Source organism: Vanessa cardui, chromosome 27, assembly GCF_905220365.1.
Source record: "Vanessa cardui chromosome 27, ilVanCard2.1, whole genome shotgun sequence".
Taxonomy (NCBI): Eukaryota; Metazoa; Arthropoda; class Insecta; order Lepidoptera; family Nymphalidae; genus Vanessa; species Vanessa cardui.
This window is the reverse complement of record NC_061149.1, coordinates 2,907,509-2,925,102: the sequence shown is the minus strand read 5'-3', so window position 1 is coordinate 2,925,102 and position 17,594 is coordinate 2,907,509. Positions and strand designations below refer to the sequence as shown.

Sequence of the window (17,594 nt, the reverse complement as noted above, 5' to 3'; positions counted from 1 at the left end):
AAAAATTAATGCAGTTAATGAGGTAATAACTATAAGTACAGCTCATATAGCCAGAAAAAATAACATAATTAATTATTTTTACCCTTTTCTTTACCGCCTGTAAAGCGTTTACCTATTGTATTGTCCTGTTAATGATAGATGTGCAAGTTCTCATATTATTCTTATGTGGATTTTTTTTATTCAAACAATGGCAAAGATTAGATTATTACATAGAAAGGTACTCGATTGATTGATAATACTTTTAGTTACTACTATTATTCAGGAATTATTACATTTAAAGGAAATGTAAAAAATATATGCTTGTATACATTCAAATTCCCGTCTAATTTTACTAAATGTATATGAATTATGTATAAGTATATAAGATTAGCATTCATTATATGCTTCTACGTGTTAAAGGCTGCTCTACACCAGCTATGAAAAATGTTGTTTAAAAAACTTTAATATGTAAGGTAAAACAAACATTTTGTTTAGATTTAAAGCTTTTTCAAGTACCTGAAAGTATAATTATTCGAATATAGTCTATGTAAAACCAATTTATATAAAATGTAACCAATGTTGTTTAAAATTGTATTATTAGAAATTATGTAAAACAAATGTTATTGACAAGTTTATGTAAACGTAAAAATTCTACTTCATGCATCTCTATGTAAAAATTTCACTATAATGATTGAAAATTTAAAAATAGTATTCAGGTAGTTTTCTTACTCTTTGAATAAATTTCTCAATCAGTAAAGCATTGTTTTATTTTAGAAAAATAACTTATTTCCATATTAGTATTATCAATGTGAAAGTAACTCTGTCTGTCTGTATGTCGCTCTTTCACAACCACAGCGTTGAACCAAATTTGGTATGAAGCAAACTACTTTTTTGCCTAACACATGACAACCAACACCTTAAAAGCAAGCATAGCCACAGCCGACTAATAGTCTCTCTTGTAATCCATTAATTTAATATACTATTAATAAATATCCATAATTAATCAATCAATAAAAAAAATTGAGACATTTATTATTTCACTCATTTATATTGTAAAGTAACTTATTTTTGTCAACAAGAACACAATTCCCTGGCCTCACCTCACCCCAACACTGCGCTCTCTCTGCATAGAATCTTTGAAGTTTCATTCCATAAAATCTTCAGTTTTTTTGTGTTATGTTTGTGATATACAATTACATGATTATTCCGTATATATTTTGTATGGTCTTTTTTTCAATTGTATAGAAAATAAGCTTATTATAATTTTACATGAAACATTAAATTAAAAAAAAATAGTGTAAAAAGTGGTAAGACCGCGTGCATCTTCACCGATGATTGCGGGTTCAAACCCAGGCAAGCACCACTATATATATGTTCTTAATTTGTGTTTATAATTCGTCTCGTTCTCGGCGGTGATGGAAAACATTATGACGAAACCTGCATGTGTCTAATTTCATCGAAATTCTGCCATATGTACATGCCACCAACCCGCATTGGAACAGGTTGGTGGAATACGTTCCAAACCCTCTCTTTAATGGGAGGCCTTAACCCAGCAGTGGGTAATTTACAGGCTGTTACTTTTTTTTTTAAACATATCCTATGGTATGGGCTTTTCAGAACTACACCCGTAATCACTTTTATATTTAATAAAGATTTTAGCCTTCGAAAATAAACCCTACGATGAAATTTTTATATACGTTTTAATGATTATGCAAAACTTTATTAGAATACTTTCGCAGCACCAATAGACTCTGAGTAGGTAGTGATACAGTAACGTGTAGTACATTTGATCGTACAAAACAGCCTTTGGGGTAAATAAAATAAATAAAACCATAGTGTGAAACAGAATCGTCGCTTTATTCAGCAATTTCCGGTTGAAAAAAAATAATCAACAAAACTACACTGAAATTCTGAACATGACTATTTTTACAAACAATTTACAGCGATTTTTTTTTAATAATAAATACGGATTCTTTGAATGCCTCCCTCGGCTTGTACCCGACCGAAGGAAAGTCACACGGACCAACTTCGAAGTAACTAAAAAAAAAAACAATAAAAAAGTAATATTTACATGAAAAATAAAGTACAACGCGCGCTCGCGTAGGCAGCCCAAAGAGAAAGCTAAGAAAAAAATACACCGCCCTCTGTCGGGAAGCATTCAAAACACCCGCGCGAGCCTAATCTAAGAATCAGAAACTTATGAGGTACTCATCTTCCTATCCACTTTACTAAGCGTATGTTAACAGCCCCAAAAATGAGGCCAATTTTTTTTACATTTTTTTTCCAAATCTGCAGCCTTTTGTACAGTATATGATACTTACTAATTATATATGTATAGACATAGTTAAAACCATTACATTTTTTTGGTCGCGACGTCTCTTTCGCGCCAGGCCGTCGCGTCGGGCCGGCGTGAAAGACACATCGCAAATTTTTTGAATGTTGAAACAACAGGACAGATATAAGTTCCGCACAGCTATATTAAAAACCCCAATGCTTTAATTACATTAAGATACGTAACCACGATATTAAGATATTAATATTTTGCCGTTATCTGCGCAAATATCTAACGAGAATTAATGAATTGAATTTTAAAATATCCGAAAAAGAAACTACACTTTAACATCGGAGCAACTTTTTAAATCATTAGCATTATTTATATATATTTTCTCTACGATGTATGCACGTCAATAGTATAGACCTAATTGTCTACGACACGTGATCAAGTTGTGTTTATAAAACTTGCTTTGTCCTACGTAACCTAACAACATATATATCTAATATCTACGATAACACATCGATTATATAGTTATATTTTGAAATTTCGGGTCCATATATTATTATACAGACACGTAGACAGATTTTGAACATTCAAGACCAAAATTAACAATTGAATACTGGTTTATATTATATAAACGTTTCGAAAAATACATAAAAAGTTATATAATTACTCTCACTTTGACGTCAATTATCAACAAATTGTTTATTCCTTGCGCAGATACCACATCGATTACATTCTGTTAATTGTAGTTTCTTTGACAGCTAAGTTTATAAAGACGAATATCAATATACAGCACTTCTATGGATAGCTTTATAGACGAGACATTTTTTAATTATTTTTTTTATTTTTCGTTGATATCAAAAAACGTGTATCGTTTTGCATTAAATATCTATGATTTAAACACTTCAAGCTATTTTATGCTGTAATCGATTACGATAAGAACTAAAGTGGCTTCAAATTGGAAACTAACAAGATACTCACACAAGTACACGGAATCGGTATAAGATTATAAACGCTGTGAGCGAGGCGCGGACATATTGTTAACATGACATACGACTATATAACACAACCTTTAAAAGACAAACATTCTCAGATATAAAAAATTTACAATTCAAAACTTTCACACTTCTGGAAAGACGGACGCACATTAAATATTTCTAACTGATTGAAAACTCTAGTTAATTTTCACCTTGTATATAACATCAGCGAGAATTAAATATGTTAGTAAATAACATAGTAAGGAAATCTGCGCGTTAATTATATACATTTAAGTTGCCAATTCAGCTGGATTGATATTTACAAAACATACATGTTATATATGTAACATATAGGGCACTAAATGTTACACGGCCACAAGATTTAATAAATAAGTGTTAATATTTATCAAGTGGGAGACAATCTTATTTTGTAAACTCTGAGAGGTAGACTACACTTTATATATACATATATAGCCCTTCGAAGTCGTTCGTACTTCCCTACAAGTATGAGATATACAATATGACATTGTCGTGTCATATAAACAATATGCCCGTATCTCGACATTTTGTATCGCAGCCTACTTACAATATTCATTTGGCTATTTATTCAATTGAAAAAATATATTTTGACATGAAACTGATTTTAGTACAGCGGGTATATATTCCTTTCGACTATATAAAAACTACAATAAATATGTTCACGGTACATATAGTTTGATGTCTACGGTTTAACTTCCATTTGGTCATACAATAAAAAAAACCTCTTTCCTTCTGATACAGTTTAAAGAGTGAACGATCTTGACACGAGAGCCGACAATTGTATGGTTCGAATTTTACATATATAATTGTTATTTACAAATTTAAAGTTAACAGAGAAATGCGTTGGAAATATCGATACAAAATATTTTAAGATTATATATAAAATGGTAACAAATTATTAATTTCTTGTGACAATAATTTTTAAGCCTATATAACCATACATTGTCTGCGTATAGATATTGAAGAAATTAAATCCTAAGCCTTCGAGGGTTTTACAACGTACATTTGAATTCATACTGGTCCGGCCAGTCTAATTAAGTAAATATTATACACATAAAAACTATATAATACATTAATGCAGTTATATTACAATTCATACATTTTAAATATACACTGAACGAGGATTTATCGTATATTAAATTTTTTTTTTTTAGTTTTTTTTCATTCGCGTGAAAAATAATAACTAAGAATGATAGCTAAAAAAAATTTCTAAGCGCATAATGCCAGCCATGTCTAAATATTTCTTTATTAGGTACTAATAAACTTTTATTTCAGTTAATAATACACTAGTACAGAAACGAAACTATTAAAATTAAACCTATAAAACATGCACATGGCACGTTGAACATGTACATGTGCATGAAGATCAAGAGAATGTGATTGACACAAATGTTCACCATCTATTCTAACCGACTAAAATTAAACGGGCTGGCATCTGCTATGTAAAACATTTTACATGTATTAACTATGTCACAGCCACTTAAATTATTTTTAATGAAGCTTGCTTTACACTAAAATGGACCATATTCCTCGGGGATTAGCGTTTAAAATAGAATTCAACGATTCCACGAACATCAAACGATTACTTGCAATGTTTTGTCGACTACATATCCAAAGTATTAGTGACTAAATCTAGAAACAAACTATTCTTATACAATACGTTTATTATATCATGACAGGGTTGCCTGTCTTCACCGCTTTATTTGGCTTTTAAGGAAACCCTGACAGCAGGACCGAAGCAAATTCTTTATATGAGAGAACTTTTGATATTACAATTGTTAGATTAACAAATTTAATGATCTGTTTCTAGGTTTAGTTTTACAAATTTACATCAAGTATCTTTACAAAGATATTACACATAGATTTTTCATACTGACTCGGCAGAGTCATCGTCAAATTTGGGTGATCTTATGTATTTTAGTACCGTTGACACTTAATGAATCCTGTTAATGCTTCGTAGTAGAATTCGAAGCACTTTCAAACATCTTTAGTAGTGTGTGTTGTACAACACAAGAACTTTAAAGCATAGTTTAGGTATTTGACAGTTATTAATTATTCATAATCAGAAAAAGAACAGCTTATATTTAATAAGTCTTCGCATAATGATTACTACACTCAAAATCCACTTTGTAATATAAAAAGACGAAATGATTCCAATCTGTTTGTATTTGTTTATAACAATCAGAAATTTATAATTTAAATAATCCACACCAATAGGTCCGATACAGGGCACAATAGAGTTTCTACGATTCGACGGAATCGACGGCTTGTGCCTGTAACTAGGGCTTTCGCTAGAACACCAAGACGGGCAGCGAGGAAGCGTCGATGTGAGTCGGAACTAGATATATGTTGGGTTGCACGTCGGTGGGGGAAACGTCGTCGGCGGCGTCGCGCAGCGTCAGCGTGACGTTGACGTCGGGCCCGCCGGCCGGCACGCTGTCGGGACCGCTGGACGGGCCCGGTTGTCACGTGACCTCCATTGGCAGCGTGTCGGCCGGCCGGCGCCGGACGCCGTTGGCGGGCCCGTCGTCGGCGTCGTCGGCCAGCGCCGCCGCCGGCGAGGCAGACGCGGGCGCCGTCGACGCCTCCACCATCTCGCTGAAATTACACATTCTTGTTTATAGCTTGCATGTATCATGAAAATGTATCGAAAACGCCCTAATTTAATACTATAGTCTGTTCGCGTTAAGAATGCAGTGAGTTGTCATTGTTCACCGGCCCCTTTGACCAATCAAATATTTTCAAATTACAAAGGCAAGTTCACATTGAACAGGTAAAGACATAAGTTCGAACGTGACGGTTGTGCATTTAATTAATTTTTAACTGATATTATTATAATTTAAATTATTTTTTTATTATTATTAACTGATATTTAAAAAAAAATGAATACCACACCAATTTGTAAAAATAAAAGTGCGAGAAATGCTGCGACCACGTCTTACAAGAAGAAATTGCCATGTGGGATTTAGGTAATGTTATGGAACTCGCTGCAGAAAAATATTTTATTATAAACACTAACGACGACACTAGTTAATGTGTTTTTTTTAAATTCATTACACTTAGCCTTTAAAACAAATTTAATTTGTTTGAATTTTGACACAAATATTTACCCTTCTGTTAAAAAGATTTGATTGGTCAGGGGGCGGGTAACAATGACAACTCACTGCATTCTTAACGCGAACAGACTATAGGTCTGTTTTTGCTTTAATCTAAGACAGTTAACAAAACAATAAAATTACATAAATTTTATCGTTAAAATAAAAGACACTCACGCGACGGGCGTCGGTCTCGGCTGGGCTATTAGCCTGCCTTGCCTCGCTTTCAGCTGCGCGGTCGTGAAGGCAATAGCTTGCACGTTCGCCGACAGCGCCTGCCCGCCGGGTCCCGATATAGCAATCTTCTGTCCCTTGGGTAACTGGACGTTTTTCTGCAGCAAATTCGCCACCACGGAGCTCGGTATAGACGCCGTTTTCGTCGGCGCTATCGTTATACTCGTCGAGGGCTCCGACGAGGTCCTAGCCAGCGGTGCCGTCACTTGTAACGTCCGATTTTTCAGTTGGATCTGATGTCGCACGTGGGGCGCTCGCACGGCGGGGAGAGCGGCGCGGACTATCTGCCGGCCGTCGAGGCTGACGCTGACCCGGTGGGGCCTGGTCGCCGTCGCCACGTTACCCTTCAGCGTGCCATCGAACACGACCTGCCGCTTCTTCGCGTCGTTGAAGTCCAGCCTCGCCACCGACGCTTTCACGGGCGGCGGCTGACGAAGTACATTCACCAAATGAGGGCCCTTCCCGAGTTGCCCGCTTTTGATTTCGAAGAACTGAGCCACGGAGCCCTGCGCTGCTTTTAGTAGGGCCGCAGCGGGTGGCTTCGCGTCGCCGAGGGTGGCCAGCGACACCACAGCCGGCAGCTGAGCCAGCGAGCGGTTCTGGGCCAGGAGCTGCGCTCGTTGCGAGTGCGATAGCGGATGCGCGTGGAGTACTTTCAGCTTGCTGGGGGTGACGTGGTGCATCTGCGGCGCGACCACCATGGATGAGTGGTGGTGCAGCTGCAGCGGCTTGTGGCCCAGCGCGGCGGGCGCCAGCTGCACGAGCGGCGCCGACACGCGCCGGGCGGCGCCGGCCACGCTTGCCACGCTGGCCACGCTGGCCACGTTGGCCACGTTGGCCACGCTGGCCACTTTTCCTGCGCTGCCCGCCGTTACCACGTTTGCCACGCTCGCAACGGTCGCTGAGCCTGAAATAATATCATGGAATCCTTTAAAGTGTAAATTCAGAGGAGTAGTAGTAGTATTGTGCATTTTTTTTTTTTTTTTTATTTTTTTTTATTTTATTTTATAAGGATCTCCAACGTTAGTACACAAAAAACTTACACTAATACATTCACAAAACTTAACCTATACCTATGCACTCACAATTATAGGAGAACACAGACATTATACTACAGATATTGGTTACATTTACTGGTATTACTTATTTGTAATATAATATTAACAATTAATTGAAACTAACCGATTTCTCTATGCTGAGCATTATGCATCGGTAAAGCGACAGCGGTGAAGGGTCCGTTCTGTAGTAAGCCGACGACCGTCCCTGCGCTGGAACACGCACCCGTCGCTCCCTGGTTTTGCAGACGAACCTAGAAATATTTCATGTTTGATGATTTAACATTTTTTGAAATTGTAAGTTTCATTCGGAGTCGAGATGGCCCAGTGGTTAGAACGCGTGCATCTTAACCGATGATTGCGGGTTCAAACCCAGGCAGGCACCGCTGATTCATGTGCTTAATTTGTGTTTAGAATTCATCTCGTGCTCAGTGGTGAAGGAAAACATCGTGAGGAAACCTGCATGTTACAAAATTTCATTGAAATTCTGCCACATGTGTATTCCACCAACCCGCATTGGAACAGCGTGGTGGAATATGTTCCAAACCTTCTCCTCAAAGGGAGAGGAGGCCTTTAGCCCAGCAGTGGGAATTTACATTCTTGTCTCGTCTAAGTTTAATTCGAGTTACGGGAATCTCCCACACTACTTCAAATCAAATTTAAAGCGCTACCTTGAGACTGTCGGAGACGGCGACCGTGACAATTTGCGGCTGCGACGCCTCGGACGTGACGAGCGTGACGTCACCGCGCCGGTGCGCCGACGTGACGACGTGCTTCTTCAGCGGCGAGTGCTTCGTCTGCACCGTCTTCAGCTGGGGCCCGTGCGCGACCTGGGCCCCCTCCGGGCCCTCCTTCCTCCTCCTCTCGACCTTGACCTGCGGCACCTCGTTGACCTCCTCGACGATGATCCTCGAGGTCGGCACCGGCGACTTGACGACCGGCCTCTTCACCTCCCTGGGCGCTTCGTCCGGCGGGACGACCCTATCCACGTAAACCGGCTCCCTAACCGGCCCGGTGACGTGCACGACGCTCGAACCGAATTGTTCCGCCCGTCTCCTCCGCTGGCCAGAGCCGGCACGCCCCTCCGTGCTCTGGCCGTGTAATAAAAAAGAATCCTTCGCGTCGACGTCCTTCACTAGTTCGTCGAGGAGGTCGTCCGTGATCGCCATCTTCTTGTCGTCCCTGGTGAGGTCGACGTCCGCGAGCGCTTTGAGATCGGTCTCCGAGAGGATGCTCTCGACTTGTGCTTCGGTCAGACCTGTGAATGTGGTTTATCTTACATAGGCCAAACAAAGAGAAGTATCGGTACCAGGGTCAAGGAACATATAGGAGATGTCAAAAATAGGCGTTCCTCTAAGTCTGCAGTCTGTGAACATGCTCTGGATAAACCCAACCGTTTTATCCGATTTGATAAACCACAGATCCTCGCTAGAGAACACAGATTCATTCCTAGAATGATACGCGAGGCTATTGAAATTCAAAAACATCCGAACTTCAATAGAGAAGATGGTTGGAGACTTTCTAACACCTGGGATCCACTTATTAAAAATTTGAAATCCCAAATCCAACAGACTGCAAGACCTAAAGATACAGTTAGTGCCTTCTGCGTGCAACCGGAACGTTACTCAAGATATCAATTGAGAAATCGTTGGCGGTAGTTGTTAATAATATTTCCTTTGTTCTTCAAATAGACAAATGTCATCTTAGTCTACCCGTGACCGGCACTGCAAAGTGCTCGAAACGTCGGGATGTTTAAAAATAATTAATATACGCGATTCATCCGTTATAATTAGTTTTATTTAAACAGACCTGTGAAGTTTTCCGTTAGCAAATCGTCGCCGCTGATGTCGAGACTGCCGCTGTTGTCCAGTTCCGGGTTGATGTCTCCGTAGAGGTCGCCGAGGGTGAATTCGGTGGTGGTGAAGGTGTCCAGCGCCCCCGAGGGCGGCTCCAGCGTGAGCTCCACGGCTATCGGCGTGTCGAAGGCGATCGGCAACTGGTCGTCCGATGGTTTCTCCACGTAGGGCGGCGAGGGCGGCGGTGTTTTTGGTCGGAAGTGTAACCTGAAATTAATATTAGATTCATTTACCTGTTGACTTCCAGGCAGGATGTATTAATTTAAATAATCGTATCAACTAACATGACTGTACTTTTTTTTTTTAAATGTTGAAAAAGAGTAACTACTGAGTTTCTTGCCGGTTCTTCTCGGTAGAATCTACTTTCCGAACCGGTGGTAGCTTCACTTAATTGTTATATGACGATACAAAAGTGCTTGAAAAAGCCCACTTGAATAAAGTATATTTTGATTTTGATTTTAAAGGTAACAAGACATTTACATACACTTCATTAAAAAATATAATTATGTGCTATTATATATTGAAACATTTTTGTTTATTTATGATCAAAAACGCTTGAGTGAGCTTACAAGATTAATTTATCACCTCATGAACATATCAACCGACTGTACATTTACATGACAAAATTGTTTGAGATCTGAATATTGTTTAAGTAGAATAAGCAAACATTAATCAAGAAAGTAAGTGATTGGCAAATTGGGTGGAATTTTCTGGTCTGGTCTGTGTGTGTGGTCTTTAGTTTCCCTGCCCTTTAAACAACTACATCTTAGTTCCCAAGGTTGATGGCCCATTAATGATGTAAGGAATAGTTAATATTTCTTACAGCTTCAATGTCTATGGGTGATGGTGACCACTTACCATCAGGTGGCCCATATGCACGTCCACCAATTCAACAGCAGCCTGTAAATTCCCACTGCTGGGCTAAAGGCCTCCTCTCCCTTAGAGGAGAAGGTTTGGAACATATTCCACCACGCTGTTCCAATGCGGGTCGGTGGAATACACATGTGGCAGAATTTCTATGAAATTTGTTACATGCAGGTTTCCTCACGATGTTTTCCTTCACCGCCGCCGAGCACGAGATGAATTATAAAGACAAATTTAGCACATGAATCAGCGGTGCTTGCCTGGGTTTGAACCCGCAATCATCGGTTAAGATGCACGCGTTCTAACCACTGGGCCATCTCGACTGCACCAAACTATACCATAAAAAAAACACTCCATACGTAAAGGTAATGCCTATAATAACTTATTCTTATTTTATAACGAGCAAACATTACAGTAAAAACCGATTGATGTGTAAACTTTCCGATATTGATATTTATTAAAAATGACCTGGAGAATGATCCCAGGACCTCAAGATCTGCAGCCTTAGCAGATACACATTAGATGAATAAATTGAAGTTTACTAAGTAATAATGTTATTTAAGTACAGCCTCACCATTTCTTATTGACTTCATTGATGAACTTCTCAAACTCCCTCTCAACGGGCTGCAAACTCTCATCGGAGTCGTAACTGCTGTCGCTGCAGCCGCTCCAAGATCTCTTTCTTATGACCCTCTCGAGGTTACCCCTCACAAAACTGTCTATAGTTCTCGCTCGATCACTAACACTATCTGTAACACTATCACTCAGGTCCGGTAACAGTTTCGAATCACTGTCCACATCCATTGGTTCCAGCTTCACGTCGTCGACGTCGAGCTTCACGTCGTCGACGTCTATCTTCACGTCCGTGACGTCGAGCTTGACGTCGCCCAAGTCTAGTTTGACGTCGTCGACGTCCGACTTGACGGGAACGGTCCACAGGTGGGGGTTCTCGGCCAAATGTCGTCGGAACGCATGTCGCCAAGGGTACTTCCCTCCCGTGTGGTAGTCTCTCGTCATCTCCTTCGGAGTCCTGTGAGGTTTGGTTTCCAGGTCCACCTGTGAAGAAGACGATACATGTAGAAGCACTTCTAACTTGCTCAATATAATAACGTTTTTTATCTTTATATTATTGTTATATAGAAATGCATAACAAATACTTTTCTTCTGAAAATATAAAAATCCCTTTTCACGCAGCTAGGCACAAGTTGCATATAGAAATGTGTGTGCGTTCATGTGACTGTGTACACCTCATCTTGCTATCTCCGTTTGTGTGCATGTACTCCTTGCCGCCCGCGCGTGCGTTTGTGTACACTTCAGTATGTTCCTACGCGTACGCAACGTGTGTCTGTGTGCATACGCGTACGTAACGTGTGTCTGTGTGCATACGCGTACGTAACGTGTGTCTGTGTGCATACGCGTACGCAACGTGTGTCTGTGTGCATACGCATACGCAACGTGTGTCTGTGTGGATACGTGTACGTAACGTGTGTCTGTGTGCATACGCGTACGTAACGTGTGTCTGTGTGCATACGCGTACGCAACGTGTGTCTGTGTGCATACGCATACGCAACGTGTGTCTGTGTGGATACGTGTACGTAACGTGTGTCTGTGTGCATACGCGTATGAAACATGTGTCTGTGTGCATACGCGTACGTAACGTGTGTCTGTGTGCATACGCGTACGCAACGTGTGTCTGTGTGCATACGCGTACGCAACGTGTGTCTGTGTGCATACGCGTACGTAACGTGTGTCTGTGTGCATACGCGTACGCAACGTGTGTCTGTGTGCATACGCATACGCAACGTGTGTCTGTGTGGATACGTGTACGTAACGTGTGTCTGTGTGCATACGCGTATGAAACATGTGTCTGTGTGCATACGCGTACGCAACGTGTGTCTGTGTGCATACGCGTACGTAACGTGTGTCTGTGTGCATACGCGTACGCAACGTGTGTCTGTGTGCATACGCATACGCAACGTGTGTCTGTGTGGATACGTGTACGTAACGTGTGTCTGTGTGCATACGCGTATGAAACATGTGTCTGTGTGCATACGCGTACGTAACGTGTGTCTGTGTGCATACGCGTACGCAACGTGTGTCTGTGTGCATACGTGTACGTAACGTGTGTCTGTGTGCATACGCGTATGAAACATGTGTCTGTGTGCATACGCGTACGTAACGTGTGTCTGTGTGCATACGCGTACGCAACGTGTGTCTGTGTGCATACGCGTACGCAACGTGTGTCTGTGTGCATACGCATACGCAACGTGTGTCTGTGTGGATACGTGTACGTAACGTGTGTCTGTGTGCATACGCGTATGAAACATGTGTCTGTGTGCATACGCGTACGCAACGTGTGTCTGTGTGCATACGCGTACGTAACGTGTGTCTGTGTGCATACGCGTACGCAACGTGTGTCTGTGTGCATACGCATACGCAACGTGTGTCTGTGTGGATACGTGTACGTAACGTGTGTCTGTGTGCATACGCGTATGAAACATGTGTCTGTGTGCATACGCGTACGTAACGTGTGTCTGTGTGCATACGCGCACGTAACGCCTCGTCGTCACTGTCGCGTGTGCGTGCGTGAGCTTGCGTGTGCGTGGGTGTGTGGGTCTACTCGTCACGGCGCGCGTATGTCTGTGTGTATGTGTGCGTGTGCGGCGCGCGCGTGGCGGAGGGTGTGCGTGTGTGTGTGTGCGTGCGTACCTCCTCGTCGCGGCGCTCGCGCTCGTCGCTGGCGCGCGCGTGGCGGAGGGTGTGTGCGTGTGTGTGTGTGTGTGTCTGTGTGCGTACCTCCTCGTCGCGGCGCTCGCGCTCGTCGCTGGCGCGCGCGTGTCGGAAGGGCAGGCGCGGCCACAGCGTGTCGAGCGGCGAGGCGCGTCGGTCGAGAAGCACGCGCCCGCCGCGCCCCACGCGCCGCCGCGCGAAGCCCACGCACTGCGGGAACGGTCGCGTCACCGACGTCAGCGTGTACCTGCGCACCGGACCGTCGCCATTACACTCCTTAGCGGACCGCACTCATTATATATACTATCAGGGAAACATTTTGATTACAAGTTTTTTTTTTTTTTTATGGTATAGGTTGGCGGACGAGCATATGGGCCACCTGATGGTAAGTGGTCACCATCGCCCATAGACATTGACGCTGTAAGAATTATTAACTATTCCTTACATCGTCAATGTGCCACCAACCTTGGGAACTAAGATGTTATGTCCCTTGTGCCTGTAGTTACACTGGCTCACTCACCCTTCAGACCGGAACACAACAATACTGAATACTATTGTTTGGCGGTAGAATAACTGATGAGTGGGTGGTACCTACCCAGACGGGCTTGCACAAAGCCCTACCACCAAGTAGGTATATACAACCAATCCATCATATCAGTTGAGTAAATATAATACTATATACAACCAATCCATCATATCAGTTGAAGAAATACATATATGTATTGTATGCTTATTCTTACCTAGTCCTCTCGTCCAGTTCGTGCTCAAACATTCCGTCCTTGGAAGGGTTATCCGGGTCCAATGGGTCCCCGTACAGTGTCGCTGTAGGCTGGAAATAGATGAAATTAAACTTTAACTTTTTAGGAATAAATTGTTGTTGTTTATTTAATCATAGATACTATATATGTAGCTGTTTCAAATTAATATATATATGTTGGATATTTAAAAGGCAAGGGGAGTGACAATAAAGTAACTTTACAAAGACTTACAGTACATTACACCATAGTTTTTCAAGATTTCAAGGATTTATACTTTAAGATTATTTTAGAACTCGACCAATTATGTCATGTTTATTCAAGATCAAAGTTATTCTTATCTTGAGTCCTCCTGCCATTGAAATCGATACTATATTCATTTCATTTTAAGGACTATTAATATGATAAAGATTATTCATTGTCACACGTGTGGATTATATATAATGAAATAAAATGAAAGAGTCTAGGGTTGCCAGACACATTTGACGGACTATACTATGCTTTTGTATTCCATGTGTTAAACTTTATTAAGCTTTAAAGTATTGGTTTCCATTTACGACTCTGAGTTTAAGAGGGAGAACTGGATGAGTTCTTATATTTAATAATATCGAATATGTAGATCTAAGTTTGGTTTGTTATTTAACCTGTATGCCTTCGCTTGGAATACTATATAGAATGTAAGTGGTCTCACCATTTCGTAGTAGCAGCCAGGCTTCCGGCGGAAGGCGAACGGCCCGTCGTCCGGCGGAGCTGACTCCTCCTCCGAAGATGTACAAACGCCCGAATCTGAAAACGTCACGAGAGTTTTGTATTTTCATGCATTCTATCATGAAAATCGTTTAAATATAAATGTACATAAGATCATTTAATATTAAGTCATTAAGAAATCTTTCACTTTGTTGATTTCCAATATTTTTTTTATACTATAATCGCACACCTCGAAGCAAAGTGTTTCATTACTGATATAAATCACGATACAATCAGATTCAATAGGCTATTTGACTGGTTTTTAAAATCTATTTTGTAGGTTAAGTAACCCAGTGAAATATTTGATTTATTTTATTTCTACTTCATATTTGCTGAAGAATATCATATTAAAAATTCCATATTTAAATAGCGCGCGAAAATGCTACTTTGACAATATGGCGCTGCAATGGGGTCGGTGACGTCACTTGCCTGTATTTTAATCTGTGGTACATATAGCAAGCAAGGTTAACAAGCAATTGACTTCATCATAAGCCCGGTCAATCAGGAGCGTTTTGTGTCACGTGACAAACGTTTAAAGTAACATATGCATTATTTTCAACTTTCGTTAATAAATAATCATTTTTTAACTCATAATATATACTGTATACAATAATTGACACTTTTATCGCATTGTCAAATAGCCTATTATTTCTTTATAACGGGAGGCGTATAAAGCCGCAGCGGTCTCTGGAAGCGAAACCCGGGTCAGACTAGGCCCGGGGGCCCTGGGGGGCCCGGGGGCCGCAGTGGGGGCGCGTACTGACCTCGGTGCGGGTGCGCGGCTGGCGCGTGGTGGCGATGCTTCCGCCGCTTGTACGGTCGCTTCTCGCGCTGAAAGATTACGGTACAGTACAACACTGCTTACACACCAACCGACACTACGTTCTCTATGCATATATACCGCATACACTCACGAGAAATGAAACTTTGGGACGGTTTCGTATCCGTACGTTTACATACATGTGAGCCAATTCGAAAAACTATTATAGATTTGAAAAATATATATTTTGATTTGAAGATTGAAAACCAAGTATTGGTACTATTATATCGCTTGTTGAAGCGCAATTGAAAGATGTAATCCTACTCGGCATTTGGGTGCTGGTCCCAAACTGAAGGTACGATAGGGTAAGGGCATAGCTCACCTGTCTCGGCTCGATGGGTGTGGAGGGCGCGCGTGGCGGGTAGTGTTGCACGGTGTACTCGCGACGGAAGCTCGCCGTTGTTATCGGCACGGCGGTGTACTGCGGCCTGGAAAAAAATCAAAATCAAAATCAAAATAAACTTTATTCAAGTAGCCTTTTATAAGCACTTTTGAATTGTCATTTTACAATTAAGTGAAGCTACTTTTTATTCGGCATGTACCAAAAAGTAAAATTGGGTTTGAGACAATCATGTAAACGGTTTCACATGACAAAGTATGATGGATACGGGATGAGAATGGCATATACCCTTTTTATTCAGCATGTACCAAAAAGTAAAATTGGGTTTGAGACAATCATGGAAATAGTTTCATATGACAAAGTATGATGGCTACGGGATGGAAATGGCATATACCCTTTTTATTCGGCATGAATCAAAAATTGGGTTTGGACAATCATGGAAATAGTTTCATATAACAAAGCATGATGGATACGAGATGGGAATGGCATATACCCTTTTTATTCGGCATGAATCAAAAATTGGGTTTGAGACAATCATGGAAATACTTTTGCACGAAAAATTATGATGGAAACTGGAAGTGTCTACGAGGATAGCTCGCGAGCGTAGTGGTGGGTGCTTTGAGGTAATCATGGAAATAGTTTTGCATGGCAAATGATGATGGGTATGGGAAATGGCTTGTTTTGCGCACCTGGGCGGCGGGTCTGGCAGCAGCTGGTTGGCGAAGTCGCCGGCGGCGTAGCGTCGCTCGGCCAGCAGCGCTGTGAGGCGCACGAGCTCTCGCTTGGCGCGCTCGCGCCGCGCAACGAGCTCGAGCAGCGTGAGCGCGCGCGCCAGGTCGCGCCGCAGCTTAAGCATCTTCTCGTACGAGCTCTCGTCGTTTTTCCTGCACACGTTACGATTATAATACTTACAACTTGGATATTAGATTGGAAACCATACCTTTAATGCAATTAAACCAATTAAACTTGGATATTAGATTGGAAACCATGTCTTTAAGAAGGAAATATGACGATTAATGAAGAGAATAGAACGAAAGATACCCAGTTAATCTTATTTTTAATCTGTATTCCTGAATCACGAATAAAATTTGCCACAACTTGGATATTAGATTGGAAACCATGTCTTTAATGCAGGGAATGTAACGATTAATGAAGAAAATAGAACGAAAGATATCCATTTAATGTTATTTTTAATCTGTGTTCCTGAATCACGAATAAAATTTGCCACAACTTGGATATTAGATTGGAAACCATGTCTTTAAGAAGGAAATATGACGATTAATGAAGAAAATAGAACGAAACCAGTTAATGTTATTTTTAATCTGTATTCCTGAATCACGAATAAAATTTGCCGAACTTTGGCCGAAAATTTAGTGCGTTGATATACGGTATAGTAGATCAACATCCTTTGTCTGGTGACTTCTCAGCCGATTTTGGACTAAAATGGCCCATAGAACAAAGGACGAAGAAGATAAGCCAAATCTCTTACCTTACTCGATCTCTCTTAACTAACTAACTCTTTCACTTTCACAACCTAAGACTAGCAGTACGAAACAACTGAAAAGAGATCACACATGACTACTTTACTCGGGTACTTTATCAGGCGAAAAGAGTTTCCAGAGGAAACTCAACAAAAATATGATCGTACATCTAAATAAAACTAGTTATAAAGGATTTATTATTTTTGACATCCCGACGTTTCGAGCACTTAACAGCGTTCGTGGTCACGGGTAGACTAAGGTGGCATTTGTCTATTTGAATTAATAATCGCGAAAATTTAAGACAACATTATGATCATACATCGTCCAAACTGTCGGATACGATT

The 17,594-nt window shown here is 41.0% G+C and overlaps 1 protein-coding gene across 2 annotated transcripts in view; it reads right to left on the bottom strand.

Moving 5' to 3' along the window:
* Window positions 1-1,817: 1,817 nt before the first annotated feature.
* The window catches only part of LOC124541261, a 117,656-nt gene continuing 101,879 nt past the window's right edge, over window positions 1,818-17,594 (bottom strand). For both annotated transcript variants that reach the window (XM_047119152.1, XM_047119153.1), the window contains exons 6-17: window positions 16,459-16,653; window positions 15,752-15,857; window positions 15,374-15,440; window positions 14,554-14,648; window positions 13,848-13,936; window positions 13,174-13,354; window positions 10,952-11,433; window positions 9,467-9,720; window positions 8,329-8,915; window positions 7,785-7,911; window positions 6,546-7,509; window positions 1,818-5,871 (exon numbers count right to left, since the gene is read on the bottom strand). In XM_047119152.1, the coding sequence (XP_046975108.1) occupies window positions 5,739-5,871; window positions 6,546-7,509; window positions 7,785-7,911; window positions 8,329-8,915; window positions 9,467-9,720; window positions 10,952-11,433; window positions 13,174-13,354; window positions 13,848-13,936; window positions 14,554-14,648; window positions 15,374-15,440; window positions 15,752-15,857; window positions 16,459-16,653 (3,280 nt within the window). In that variant the 3' untranslated portion in view covers window positions 1,818-5,738. The remainder of the gene's footprint in view (window positions 5,872-6,545; window positions 7,510-7,784; window positions 7,912-8,328; window positions 8,916-9,466; window positions 9,721-10,951; window positions 11,434-13,173; window positions 13,355-13,847; window positions 13,937-14,553; window positions 14,649-15,373; window positions 15,441-15,751; window positions 15,858-16,458; window positions 16,654-17,594) is intronic.